The 15252-nt window shown below is 48.2% G+C and overlaps 1 protein-coding gene across 2 annotated transcripts in view; it reads right to left on the bottom strand.

Moving 5' to 3' along the window:
* The window catches only part of DPP6 (dipeptidyl peptidase like 6), a 697605-nt gene that overhangs the window by 321663 nt on the left and 360690 nt on the right, over nucleotides 1-15252 (bottom strand). For both annotated transcript variants that reach the window (XM_060248043.1, XM_060248044.1), the window contains exon 2: nucleotides 8965-9079. In XM_060248043.1, coding sequence (XP_060104026.1) covers nucleotides 8965-9079 — 115 coding nt within the window. The remainder of the gene's footprint in view (nucleotides 1-8964; nucleotides 9080-15252) is intronic.

Raw genomic sequence — 15252 nt, 5'->3', positions numbered from 1 at the left:
CTTCTGATGAACTTTTGCATTGAACAGCCATGAATTTTTACGTTGGATATTCTGGCAACAACTTGACACTGATGCAAAATTTCCTTGGGATCTGCACCTTGCAGTGATTCAGAATGTGATTGGATGGAGACAGAGAAGTGCTTAAGTGGAAGCAGGGGTGGAATTCTAGCAAGAGCTCCTTTGCATATTAGGCCACACACCCCTGATGTAGCCAATCCTCCAAGAGCTTACAAGGCTCTTATTTGTACGCTCTTGGAATATTGGCTACATCAGGTGGGTATGGCCTAATATGTAAAGGAGCTCCTGCTAGAATTTCACGCCTGAGTGGAAGAAAAGGCTGCACTGTTTAATCATGATTCTTAATTGCCTTGAAAGTCCCTTGCTATGGCATAAGTCTTGGTTGGGAGACCACCAAGGAAGATCCTGCAAAGGGCAGCAATGGGCAACTACCTCTGATTCTCACTTGCTTTGAAAGCCCTTTGCTGGGGTAACCCTAAGTCTTGGAAGGGAGACCACCAAGAAAGGCTCTGCAGAGGAAGGCAAATGGCAAATCACCTCTCATTCTTACTTGCCTTGAAAGTCCTTTGCTATGACATAAGTCTTGGATGGGAGACCACCAAGGAAGATCCTAAAAAGGATGGCAATGGCCAACTACCTCTGATTTTCACTTGCTCTGAAAGCTCCTTGCTGGGGATGTTGTAAGTTGATTACAACTTGAGGACAGCATGGATAGTGTTGCCAGCTCTGGGTGGGGACATACCTGGAAATTTTGTGGGCGGCGCCTCAGGTGGGTTATGAAGAAGGGAGGGATTTCAGCAGGGTACAATGCCACAGACTCCACCCTACAAAACAGTCATTTTCTCCAGGGGAATTGATCTGTTTTGCCTGGAGATCAACTGCAATAGCTAGAGACCTCCAGGCTCCACCTGGAGTTTGGCAACCCTTTCAGGAACAGCCTAGGCTTCCGCCCTTTCTCCCCGATCTGCCAGGGATTCATTATTTTTGCAAGGAGTGTTTTCCATGCAGAAGATGAAGGAGTACAGCCTTATCAGCCCATCTGCCTGCTTCTCAAATTGTACCAGTTAAAAGGCCAACAGCTGACACAGCAAGAAGGCCTACCAACTGTAACATTTCCTACCACTATAGCAACAAGAGGGGAGAAGCTGCTGTCTAAAGAATATCTCCAAAGCTCCAGAAGTCCTACTTAAAACAGGGAAGCTCTGTTTCCGACAGCATCTGGTCACCTACGCAAAGACCTCCTACAGCAACATAGCTGCCAATGGTACATTCCGGTGGAGTTGTCCCTGTTTGTCTGCTCCTGAAGTTTGGTAGGGATAGATGGTTTGATCCCCACTCTTCCGGTCCCCGTCCAGAGACAGTGTGAGTCAGATCAAGCTTGAGATGGCTCCGATATTTAGCCTGTCTTTGGTATTCCGCAGAGCTATGTGCACCCAGAGAATGACTGAGCACTATTCTAGATTAGATTTGTAAGAAATGTCATTTCTCTCAGCAGCTTTGGAACACTGTGTGACTCATGGTTTAAGATGCAAAGGACTGTTAAAGTGTTTCAAGCACACTCTATTTCCTACCCCTGAAACAGAGAAATGGAGAACGTTTGGAAAAGTAGTGGGGGGGGGGGGGAGGATACTAGTATTTTCTCTTTCAGAATGATGAGCGAAAGGCTTTTAAAAACAGTCAATATTGACCGCCCGTTCACCATGCGACAGCTCTTTCACACATAACATTCAAAGGTTACCGGTGATGGCATTTTCTAGTGTACTTGATGCTGATGCTGGCAGCAGCTCAATTCCATAGAGGTTTACTCAGAATTAAGTGCCACTGAATACAGTGGGGCTTACTGCTAGATCATTGCACGCAATAGCACATCCTTACCATCACAGTTGCCAACCTCCAGGTGCTGCCTGGAGATCTCCCAGTATTACAACTGGTCCCCAGATGACTGAGATCAGTTCCCCTGGAGAAAATGGCAGCTTTGAAAGATGGACTTTATGACATTATATACCAATGAGCCCCTCCCCCATCTTGGTGTGGAATTATTTTCTGTGTTCCCAGAAGGTCAGACCAGAACTAATGGGGTTGAAATTAAATCAAAAGAGTTTCTGGCTCAACATTAGGAAGAACTTCCTGACCATTAGAGTGGTTCCTCAGTGGAACAGGCTTCCTCAGGAGGTGGTGAGCTCTCCTTTTTTAGAGGTTTTTAAACAGAGGCTGGATGGCCATCTGACAGCAAGAAGAATGGCTCCAGAGGATCCTGCGAATTTAGGGGGAGGTGTTTGTGAGTTTCGTGCATTGTGCAGGGGGTTGGACTAGATGACCCTGGAGATCCCTTCCAACTCTATGATTCTCCAGGCTCCATTCCCTAAATCTCCAGGTATTTTCCAACCTGGAGCTGGCAACCCTACTTAAAAGTGTCTCATGATGAAATAAAACTGAATGTTTCTTTAATACTACAAAAGCCTGCTGTCTACCTTCATTGCCACTTTTTAAACTATAAGGGATTTTTACTTCCTAAATCTTTTTTGTAGATAAAAACTTATTAAGCATTTTCTGTGTGATAAAGCTGACCCAAGGTAATCTAGCCATGTGTCGTTATCCTGTCCCACCTCCCAGGAGCTCAGGGCAACAGACATCATTCTTCTCTTGGCTGTTTTTGTCCACACAACAACCCCAGGAGGTAGGCAGGCCGAGAGGGAGTGACTGACCCAAGGTCACCCAAGGAGCTTCATAGCTGAGTGCAGCTCAAGCCCCAGGGAATTCTGCTCTTGCAAACTGTGCTGGGAAGGAGAGCCTCTCCTACGGACCCAAGCAAGATGGGGCCCCCACGACATTTGTAAACTGATGGGATTCCAGCTGTAAAATGGGGGCTGTGACCCAGTGTTCCCTCTAAGCTGAGTTAGTGTGAGCCAGCTCACAGTTTCTTAGACTTTGGTTCAAACATTTTTTTGTCTTCGCTCAGGAAGGAGGACCCCAGAGCAAACTTATTTATGAAGCAGCCGAATCACTTGCTCAGAACTTTAATGCCAGTAGCTCACAAAGTAGAATTTTTGCTCACAAGATTCCACAGCTTAAAGGGAGTATTGGCTGTGACCCAGTGTTCCCTCTAAGATGACTTGGTGTGAGCCAACTCACAGTTTTTAAGACTCTGGTTCAAACATTTTTGTCTTAGCTCAAGAAGAATGGCCCCACAGCAAACTGATTTAGGAAAGGAAAGGTCCCCTGTGCAAGCACCAGTCGTTTCCGACTCTGGGGTGACGTTGCTTTCACAACGTTTTCACGGCAGACTTTTTACGGGGTGGTTTGCCATTGCCTTTCCCAGTCATCTACACTTTCCCCCCAGCAAGCTGGGTACTCATTTTAGCGACCTCGGAAGGATGGAAGGCTGAGTCAACCTCGAGCCGGCTACCTGAAAACCCAGTTTCCGCCGGGGATCGAACTCAGGTCGTGAGCAGAGCTTAGGACTGCAGTACTGCAGCTTTAACACTCTGCGCCACGGGGCTCTTACTGATTTAAGCAGTAGCCAAATCACTTGCTCACAACTTTAATGCCTGTAGCTCACAAAGTAGAAGTTTCGCTCACAAGACTCCATAGCTTAGAGGAAGCATCCCCTGTCTCCATGGGGATGCTGTATTGTCCAGCTTGGCGCTCAGCAGCCTAATGGGATTATTGTCATGAGGATAAAATGGAGGAGGTGGAGAAAGATGCTTTGGGCCTCCGCTGGTGAGGGGAAAAAGGTAAAGGTAGTCCCCTGTGAAAGCACCAGTCGTTTCCGACTCTGGGGTGATGTCACATCATGATATTTTCACAGCAGACTGTTTACAGGGTGGTTTGCCATTGCCTTCCCCAGTCATCTACATTCCACCCCCTCCAGCAAGTTGGGTACTCATTTTACCAAACTCAAAAGGATGGAAGGTTGAGTCAACCTTGAGCTGGCTATCTGAACCCAGCTTCCGTCGGGATCAAACTCGGGTCGTGAGCAGAGAGCTCGGACTGCAGTATTGCAGTTTTACCACTTTGCGCCTCGGGGCTCCTTACTGGTGAGAAAAGCACTGTTTAAACGTCTAAATAAATAAATAATCCCATCTGCCCAGTGGAGGGGGCACTAATCCATGAAAGCTTATGCTACAATTAAATCTTGCTACTCTTTCGAGGAGTCACAAGACTCCTGATAAGTGTTACAAAACATCCAGTGTTCTTTTCTTCCAGAAAACAAGAATGCACAGAAGAAGAAAAAATGGTGGGTGGGAGAGGGAGGTCTGCCTGCAAACTTGGCTTCAGTGTTTCTAGCAATGCTGCATCTCTCCCCATGGCAAAGTCCTTGGGTGATATATAAACTGATCTGGCAAACTGCCGCCAAGGTAGTGATTTACATTCAGTGCCTTTCAGCCAACAGGTGCAACGAGGTCTGAAAAGGAAATTGAAGTCAGGGAGGGCAGCAGGGGCTTGGAGCTGTGACAATTCCCCGACAAAGAGCACACTTGGGATGCTTTCCTGACAGGAAGGAGATTTCTCTCGCAGACGCAAAGAACGAGCTATATTTTTCCTCATTGTAACTGGAGGCATTGTCATCTCGCAGGCCCCGTCTTAGGGAGCAGTCGGAGATGTTCTGTTAATTGGTTTACACCTTTTGCTAAAGGGATAGGACAGGAATATACAAACATAAAGCTAAAGTGCTGTGGATTTCTCCCGGCGGTGGGGCGGGGGGGGAGAACACATGGATAAATAGTGTCAATGTTCTATTAGGTTGGGTAAGTAAATGCCAGATAACAGACCGGCACTTTGGGTCGACTCAGAGACGCCTCTGAAGTCGATCCAAAAAATCTGTGCAGACGGCAACATCTGCCACCCGTCCTTACCCCGTCCTCCAGGCGCCTGAGACCAGCTCAGAAAGCTACCACTTCCAAAGTGGTAGCAAATCTTTGAGCCGGCCGTCAGTCACCTCCCTGCCAGGCAACTTGGTGTGGAAGCCCAAGTGGCCCCAAGCTGTTTCTGGCTGTTTTTCCCTGGCAGCCCAGTGGGAGCGCTTGTTCACAGGAGTGCTCTGCCCCTTTAAGAAACACTTCTGAGGTGCATCCCCGAGTGGAGGAGCCCAGCCGCCGTGCAGACGGGATGGGGCTGCCTTCCCAGTACCACGTGGAGGCTCTCTTTTTGAGCCGACCTGCTTTCGGCCACCTCCCATTCGCCCCAGAATGCCCGTCTGTTCTCAGCCTTTGTTTTGCAAAATTGAATCCATTCAAAATATTAAGAGGCTAGAGGCTGGGAATCTTGATAAGTGGCCTTGGGACCAGGCGGTGAGCTGGGTCAGGGGGCAATGCCAGCATAGTAGCTGGGCGTGTAGCAGAACTGGCAGGGGCTGTTGTCCATGGTCACCTGCCCTGTGTACCTAAAAAAACACTCAAGGATGGCAGAGCATGCAACAGAAAGTTTTCATTTATTTCCACCTAATTGCCCAATCTGGAGAGGATCCAGAATGGCCCTGCAGAGTTATTTCATTCATAGAATCACGGAATTGGAAGGGACCTCCAGGGCCATCTGGTCCAACCCCCTGCACAGTGCAGGAACTTCACAAATACCTCCCCCCCCCCACATCCCCAGTGACCCCTGCTCTGTGCCCAGAAGATGGCAAAAACCTCCAGGCTCCCTTGCCAAACTGGCCTGGAGAAAAATTGCTGTCTGACCCCAGAGTGGCAATCAGCATTTCCCTGGGTGTGTAAGAAGGGGCCACAAGAACTAAGCACTGATGCAACCCTTCCTGCCCAGCTTCCCATGATCTGCCTAATTCACAGAATCAGCATTGCCATTGTCAGATGGCCATTAGCCTCTGTTTAAAAACTTCCAGGGAAGGAGAGCCCACCACCTCATGAGGAAGCCTGTTCCACAGACTATCTGTCAGGAAGTTCCTCCTAATGTTTAACTGGAAACTCTTTTGATTTAATTTCAATCTGTTGGTTCTGGTCCAACCTTGTGAAAACCTCCCCTTTCATACTGCACTGTGCTGCCCTTTCTCCCAGTCATGCACAACAGACTCTCCTGAGTTCCCTATACTGTCCCTTCCCATCCCACCAACTGAATAGCTTCATATTGGCCAAGGGCTTCTCCCACTGTCTGGGCCAGCATGCCTCACATTAGCCAGCCTCAGTCTAGATCATACAATCGTAGACTTGGAAGGGACCTCCAGGGTCATCTAGTCCAACCCCCTGTACAATGCAGGGAACTCACAAATCCCTCCCCCTAAATCCACAGGATCCTCATTGCTGTCGGATGGCCATCTAGCCTCTGTTTAAAAACCTCCAAGGAAGGAGAGCCCATGGAATGGGCACGTCCCATGGAAGGCCAGACTGGCTTTATAGGACTGGTCAGCTATCCTGAAAACAGCTCCCAGGGCTTCTCCTCCTGCTGCTGCCAGGCTGGTCTTGCTCTGATCCTGCTCCTTGGGTGCCAACTGCTTCTGGCCACCCAACTTGCCCTCTCTGTCACAGTCGGTGAAAACTGGCATGGAGAGAAGTCTGGAAAGCTGTCCGAGATTACTGTTAGCATAGCTCTGCCATTAAAGCTTGCAGTAACCTTCTGTTTAAAATAACTTACAAGACAAGTGCCTGCAAGGAATTAGGGGTGTGTGTGTGTGTGTGTAATTTTTCCCTCTCCAGGATACAATAAGCTGGTGCAATGATCCCCAGGGCTGCCTTGGCAGACGCTACTAGGTTTCTGAGGCCCATTTGCTTCTTCCACAAAACAATCAGCCAGTCCAGGCCTGGCTTCCCTCCACCTGAGTGGAGCTGGAGTCGCTTCAGGAGAACGCAGGAGGGAATCATCTTTTGTGTTTGCCCAGAGAACCCATTAAGAAACACCTGCCTCCATTGCAAGACACGTGGAATGATGTTTAAAACAGTGTGATTACCCTAGTGTACAATTAGGGTTGCCAGGTCTGTGTTGGAAAATACCTGTAGACTTTGGGGGTGGATCCGGGAGAGGCTATAGTTTGAAGAGGGGCCTCAGCATGATACAATGTCATAGAGGTCAAAGCAGCCATTTTCTCCAGGGGAGCTGATCTCTTCCCAGCTGGAGATCAGTTGCAAAAGCGGGAGATCTCCAGGCCCCACCTGGAGGCTGGCAAACCTATTAAACGGCAGCCATGTTATTATTCTTCCCGGCCCTCAATGGCAGCCATCTTGGGGTGCTGCCTACTTCTTGTTCTCAAATTCTTAAAAGTAGCCATAGATTCAACAAGATTGTGGACCTCTTGTCTTGAGCAGTTCTGGTTGGATCCAGACCCAGTTTTTATTTTTAGTTATTTCTAGAGTCTAACTGACCCTACTAATAAATATGGAATGGAATCTTGACCTGATTTTGAATACATCTTAAAAGTACTGGGTTAGATTGGTTCGCTACATGAGGGGCCTTGTTTCTTTGCAGGAAGATCATCAGCTGGTGTAAAGGCACCGTGGTTTTTGAGAGTCTAATAGTTGCAACCTGTCAAAATATCGATAGCTTCCAAAACAACTCCTGTGTAAGCAGGTCCGGCGCGTGGGAGTAGGCAAACTAGGCAATTGTCTAGGGCAGGGGTCCTCAAACTTTTTAAATAGGGGGCCAGTTCACTGTCCCTCAGACTGTTGGAGGGCCGGACTGCCGTTACTGTACAAGGCCGCGGGCCGTCAGTTCTCCGTCTTCTGCATCTCTCTCCCTTCCCCACACCACACACCCCGGCCTGGGAACTCACCTCACCTTGGTATCACCTCACACTCTGTCTCCGCCGCCTCAGCCCAGTGCCGGAAGTGTGCGTTGCTAACGCGAGTTTAGGTCGAACATCACTTCCGGTCTGATTTTGCCATAATCCGGCGGGCCGCATAAATGTCCTCAGCGGGCCGCATCTGGCCCGCAGGCCGTAGTTTGAGGACCCCTGGTCTAGGGCGTGAGTTCCCAGCAGAAACAGAGCAGGTGCCCCCTCCCTGCATGCGCCCTCCCGAGCCTTAGATTCATTTTCCATCTGCAGCCCCCACCGAATGCGAGCACCGCTGAGGGTAAGTGCCGAGTGGGGTTTTTTTGGCTTTAAGGGGTCAGGGGAGTTCTCCGACCCCTTAAAGCCAAGAAAAAGCTAGGCTTGGCTTCCCCTCTGCAGCGCTCACTGAGGGAAACTGTCCAGTGTTTTTTCTTGGCTTTAAGGGGTCAGGGGAATTCTCCGACTCCTTAAAGCCATCACCTCTTGATGATGTCATCATTCTGCGTGCGAGTTTTGTGTGCGTGTGAAATATCTACTGGGGGGGGGGCACTCATTGGGGTTCTGCCTCAGGCGACAGAACCCCACTTGCTGGGCCTGAGCGTAAGAGCTGCTACTTGTGGCCAACACCTTGCCCTGATTCTCTGCTGATGAACCTCACAGACAGAGCTCTGCCCTGAGAGTTCTACACAGAGCACCCTCCTCTTTTATTAGTATACTTCTAAATTTACATTTCAAAGCAACTTACTGGAGGAGAAGTAAAATGCACAAATGAATAGTGGAAAATGGGCAGAGAGATCTTCATTTTGCTTCAATGAACTGTCCTAGATACTCTCTAGATGGGCTGCCATGCTCTGCAAATCACCATTTTAGACCAATGTAATTCCAATTAAAATGCAGGCAAGCTGACTGCATCACCTGACCTGCTCCCGTCCTAACCAATGTGGCCTATTTAGAAGACTGAGCATTCATGAGGATACAGACATGCCTGTTTATATACTCTAGCTACTGCTTTGGTTCATACTGAGCATGCACATGTGTGGTCACGAGCCATCAAAACACAGCTGCGTTTAAGGTGAAGAGAACTTCAAAGAAAAGGGGAGAGATTTCCGCTGTCTGAGGGATCTATCATCTGACTTGAATTTAATCTGGCCTCTGCCTTTTTAAAATGCATTTCTAACGATGCTGAAATTATCAACAACTGCAACAAAAACTAGAGGTTATATAAATACCTGGTGTCAGCAAGATAACCGAAGTGACAATCAGGGAGCAGATAACCAGAATAACAAGTAACGCAATTGCAATTCCTTTCCAGTTTCTTTGCGGAGGGTTGCTTCCCACCAGCTCCTGAAAACAAAAAAGGAGAAAGCACATTAAGAGGAGGAGGAGAGCAACTGACAAAAGTTCAGTTTGTCTAGTTGTACTTTCAACAGCTGCAACTGCAATAGGCAACATGTGCAGCTGCAGTCTGCTTGCAGAGATCTGCCTAATGTACCAGAGAACAAGACTGCCACAGACCCTACTGTAATGTGCTATGTGGTTTTATACTGGTGGCAATAACAGGATTGCTGGTTAAACTTGCCTTGGGCTGCTTTCACACACAATGGACAATGCACTTTAGCAAGCACCTGCAACTGGGTTTTCCTGCAGAAAGTCCAGATGCAAACAACTGCTAAAGAGCATGGACAGTACATTATAACATAAGCCGTGCTGGATCAGGCCAATGGCCCATCCAGTCCAACACTCTGTGTCACATAAGAACATAAGAGAAACCATGTTGGATCAGGCCAATGGCCCATCCAGTCCAACACTCTGTGACACATAAGAACATAAGAGAAGCCATGTTGGATCAGGCCAACGGCCCATCCAGTCCAACACTCTGTGTCACATAAGAACATAAGAGAAACCATGTTGGATCAGGCCAATGGCCCATCCAGTCCAACACTCTGTGAAATATAAGAACATAAGAGAAGCCATGTTGGATCAGGCCAACAGCCCATCCATTCCAACATTCTGTGCCACATAAGAACATAAGAGAAGCCATGTTGGATCAGGCCAACGGCCCATCCATTCAAACACTCTGTGTCACACAGTGGCCAAAAAAACCAGGTGCCATCAGGAGGTCTATCAGTGCGGCCAGGACACGAGAAGCCCTCCCACTATGCCCCCCCAAGCACTAAGAATACAGAGCATCACTGCCCCAGACAGAGTTCCATCTATACCCTGTGGCTAATAGCCACTGATGGACCTCTGCTCCATATGTTTATCCAACATTCATTTTTTTTTAGAATTATATCCCACCCTCCTCCTGCTATATGGGGCTTGGGGGTGGCTTGCAACAATTAAAAAATAAACAACACAACTGAACCATAAGGTTCATCATTCAAGCCAATTAAAACAGTTAAAAACATAACCTTCTCCTGGTACCTAGAAATATCCCAGCGAGAAAGCATCTGGCAGGCCAGTAGCTGCTGAAAGGTAAAAGGATTAGCCAAAGGCCTGCCAGAACAATTCCATCTTATATGCCCTGAGAAAGCCTGACAGGTCCCACAGGGCCTGTGTCTCCTCTGATAAGGCATGCCACTGGGACGGGGCTATGATGGAAATAGCCCTCACCCTGGCAGAAGCAAGACAGAGTTCCCAAGGACCAGGCACTGCTAAGAAATTGGGCTAAGATGAACACAATTTATTTATTTCAGTATTTATTCTGCCCTCCCTACAAGATGACGCAGGGTGAGTTACAAGTCATGGAACAACAGTAGAAGTAAAAAAGGTAAAGGTAGTCCCCTGTGCTAGCACCAGTCATTTCCGACTCTGGGGTGACGTTGCTTTCACAACGTTTTCACGGCAGACTTTTTACGGGGTGGTTTGCCATAGTCTTCCCCAGTCATCTCCACTTTTCCCCCAGCAAGCTGGGTTCTCATTTTACTGACTTTGGAAGGATGGAAGGCTGAGTCAACCTGGAGCCAGCTACTTGAACCAGCTTCCGCTGGGATCGAACTCAGGTCGTGAGCAGAGGGCTCTGACTGCAGTACTGCAGCTTTACCACTCTGCACCACGGGGGAACAGTAGAAGTATAAATAACTAAAAACCTTATTTCAGTAAAAAAAACCACAAAGCAGGTAATAGGCTGGATTTGGCTTGGCAATGAAGCTCAGTTTGGCTGGTTCTGGGGCTTCTTTTTGTAGCAGGAACTCCTTTGCATATTAGGCCACACACCCCTGCTGTTGCCAATCCTCCAAGAGCTTCCAGGGCTCTTTGCACAGGGCCTACTGTAAGCTCCAGGAGGATTGGCTTCATCAGGGGTGTGTGGCCTAATATGCAAAGGAGTTCCTGCTGCAAAAGAAGCCCTGGCTGGTTCCACTTGGCCAGCAGTGTCAGCAGGGGAAGACGAGATGGATTTGGATGTCTGCCACCTCATCTGCAAGCCTTGCGGGAACAGCTCCGTCTTGCAGGCCCTGTAGAATTGTAACAGATCCCACAGGGCACTAATCTCAAGAGGGAGCTTGTTCCACCAGGTTGGGGCCAGGACAGAGAAAGCCCTGTCCCTAGTTGAGGCTAGCCAGACATCCTTGGGGCTGGGGATAACCAGAAGATGTTGATTGACTTAGCACAATGCTCTGCAGGGGATATGTAGGAAAGCAGCATGGAGGGTTATATTGGAAGAGGCGAAGACTACTTAGGGCAGAAGCGGCCAAACTGTGGCTTGGGAGCCTCATGTGGCTCTTTCACACATGTTGTGTGGCTCTCAAAGCCAGGACCGGTTCTAGGGGGGGCACATGGGATACCTTGCCCCTGGCAGTGACTGGGGGGGGGGCACCAAATTGGGCGCTCTCCAGGGGGCAAGTGAGAGGAGCAAGCTAGCAGCCTGGCAGATCAGCTGCTTTTCCTGCCTCTCTCTCTTGCGGAGAGGCATCAAAAGCAGCCAGGCATCCCCCATCTGCCTCCCTCCCTATTTAAAGACCCCACTGGCAGCTGTCTGGCAGGGTCTTTAAAAGGGAAGGGAGGCAGATCGGCAAGGCAGAGAGGCTGTGAAAACAGCCCGGTGTCCGGATCTGTCTCCCCTCTCATTTAAATGGGAAGGGAGGCAGATCAGATTGGCTCCTTTCACCCCCTCTCACCAAGGGCGGAAAAGCAGCCCCGAGTTTCCCCCTTCCCCAGGGTGGGGGAGGCAGCACTCTAGCACTGGTGCTGCCCCCCCCACACACATCATTTTTTGAGTGGGGGCGCATTTTTTTACTCTTGCCCCCACGCAAAAAATGTAGATCTGGCCCTGCTCAGAGCCCCCCCCCCCCCACCAATGGCTCGCTTGGAGAGGGGATTTTTTCTTTAAATCACTTATCCAAACCAGTTAGCAGATTGGAGAAAGCATTTAAAGTTAAAGTTGCTTTCTTTCCACTTCTCTCTCCCTCCCCCATCTATTTTCCTTCCTTCCTGTCTTGCGGCTCTCAAACATCTGACATTCATATCGTTCAGCTCTCATACATCTGATATTTATTCTATGTGGGTCTTACATTAATCAAGTTTGGCCACCCCTGGTCTGTAGGGATGCAGGGAAGAAAAGGAGGCCAGAAGAAGAGAAATCTGGGAGAGAAAGAGAGCAGCAAGGAGAGATGCTCATGATCAGAAATTGGTAAGTTGGGGAGGGACCGGAGCTCACATATTGATTCAGAATATAAGTAACTTCACATGCAAGTATTATTCATGCTTTGCCTTCCCCCAGCAGATACATATTAGCACAGCGAAGGATTCCCTGCAGCTTTTCAACTTTCCCCAAAAGCACATGTTCATACACACGCACTATAGTCTGGATACCAGGAGTGGTGGGAAATTAGGCGCATAGAGATACATTTTAGCTTATTTCCATAGACCAGGGGTGGCCAAACTGGGGCTCTGGAGCCACGTGTGGCTCTTTCACACATATTGTGTGGCTCTCAAAGCCCCCACCATCCTGTCAGCCGACTTGGAGAAGGCATTTGTCTCTTTAACTTCTCCAACCCAAGCCAGCTGGCAGCTTGGAGAATGCATTTAAAGTTAAAGTTGCTTTCTTTCCACTTCCACCTGCCTCCCCGTCTATTTGACTTCCTTCCTGTCTTGCTACTCTCAAATATCTGATGTTCATGTCTTGTGGCTCTCAAACATCTGACATGTATTCTATGTGGCTCTTACATTAAACAAGTCTGGCCACCCCTGCTATAAATACATTGTTGTAATGTAAAATTGCCAAGCTAGTGATCTATGCTAGGATGCAGCAATTCTTGATGGACGGTTTTAACAGTGATGGTTGGAAGGTAGGCAGGAGCACAGTTGGAGGATAGAAATACCTGGATGTTTCTACTAGGGTTGCCAGCTCCAGCTTGGGATATTCCTGGAGATTCTGAGGATAGAGTCTAGGGAGGACAGGGTATGGGGAGGCGTGACTTCAGGGGGGGTGAGAGACCACCTTCCAAAGCAGCCACTTGTTCCAGGGGAACTGACCTCTGTCACCTGGTGATCAGTTGAAATACCAGGAGATCTCCAGCCCCCACCTGGCTGTTGGCAACTCTACATCCTCCTCAAGCCCAGCCACTCTCAAATGCCACAACTGGGAACATCAAAAACACATCTACAATGTTTATTTGGATTGCTTGCCACTTCTGCATAAAATATACTCAAAGTGGTTTTGCAGCAGTGCATATAATTTCAAAGCTTTGAAATTGCTAGAATAATCCTGAAATAATCGATAAAACAGCAGAGTACCTATATGTAATGGCTGAGAATGCCTTGTCTCACTGTATTCGAAGAGGTGTGCATCCACACAAAAGCTTATAGGTTTTGTTGGTGTTAAAGGTGCCACTGGACTCAAACTTTGTTCTTCCAAAACCACAGAAAGCAGTACCAGTAGGGGACTTGAAAAAACAGGAAAACGGTTTCAACAATAAAATCACCCCCCAGTATTCAGTCCTAAACAGAAACACGGCGTAAGTCCACTGAAGTGGGTAAGCTTAGAAAGATGTGAAGCTGCTTTGGACTCATTTGCCAAATAGCAGCACGAAGCTAAAACCAGGCTCCTTTGGGAAACTGCGACCCTCCCTAGAAAGAGGTTGACTCCTTAATCCCTGTTTAGTTGACCATTGATCAATACCTCTTCAGTGCTGCTTGGCTTGAGCTTCAGTCAAGGCTGAGATGCTGCTGGTCAACCATCAGTCCATTCCCCGAGGAGCAGCGCCACTGAACACTTTACAAGCTGGAGTCATATCAAGCAACGATCTCACACTTGTTGGAAGGGAGTGAAACAGCTTTGCTGAGGGGGGGGGGGTATTTGGATCAAACCTCGGTCGAGCAGATCAGCAGTGCAATCCTAAACCGAGTTATGCCATTCTAAATCCACTGATCTCAATGGATTTAAAAGAGTGTAAATCTGTCTAGCATTGGACTGTTAAAAATATCCCAAAAAAATTGATGGGCATCTTTCTTCTGTGTTTAGGACACTTTGCAAATATCCTTGGATACACATTAAAAAGAATTAAATACTGATTCTTCCTTTTCCAGCAACTATGTTTCCTGTTTGCCAAGTGAATTTTCCCACTGTGCTTAAATAATAAATCAGGTTATCTAGGAGCAGTGCATTGTAGCACTGAGATTGGGAAAAGACAACTAACCCTTTCCTATGGTACTGCCCAGGTCTCCCTCCATTCAAAGGTCCCTGGCTCCAGGATTTGGAGGTGCACTTGTGAAGGGACATTTTCTTGTACCCCCAGAACTCTAAGGAACAGAAAGATAAGAATATAATTACCAGGGCTTTTATTTGTAGCAGGAACTCCCTTGCATATTAGGCCACACACCCCTGATGTAGTCAGTCCTCCTGGAGTTTACAGAAGGCCCTGTACTAAGAGCCCTGTAAACACTTGGAGGATTAGCTACATCAGGAGTGTGTGGCCTAATATGCAGGAGTTCCTGCTACCAAAAAAGCCCTGGTAATTACAGCAGAATTGGAACATGACTGGTCACTCCTGAGTGATCTTCTGTCTGCCTTGACCTCAAGAACCAATTGGTTGATTGGTTCCATGCTATCACATGGGGTGGTCATTGTAAAGGAGGACCTCATTGCTTATGCAATCGCAACCATCTTTGCACATCAGAACAGGGCTGCTAACCTCCAGGTGGCACCTGGAGATCTCCCATTATTACAATTGATCTCCAGATGACCAATATCAGTTTCCCTTGAGAAAATGGCTGCTTTGGAGGGTGGACTCTATGCCATTCTACCCTGCTGAGGCCCTTCCCCTCCCCAAACCCTGCCCTCTCGAGGCTCCACCCATAAAATTTCCAGGTATTTTCCAGCTCAATGCTGGCAACCCTATTTCAGATGCCTGTCCTGTTTCTCTTAGCTGCAGGAAATGTATATACTGAAGGAGATAGTGGATTTATATCCCGCCCTACACTCTGAATCTCAGAGCGGTCACAATCACCTTTTACCTTCCCCCTGCCCCACAACAGACACCCTGTGAGGTGGGTGGGGCTGAGAGAGCTCTTACAGC

This window comes from Heteronotia binoei, chromosome 10 (genome assembly GCF_032191835.1).
Source record: "Heteronotia binoei isolate CCM8104 ecotype False Entrance Well chromosome 10, APGP_CSIRO_Hbin_v1, whole genome shotgun sequence".
Lineage (NCBI taxonomy): Eukaryota > Metazoa > Chordata > Lepidosauria > Squamata > Gekkonidae > Heteronotia > Heteronotia binoei.
Note: the sequence above shows the minus strand (reverse complement) of the source record. Positions and strands in the feature narration are given on the sequence as shown.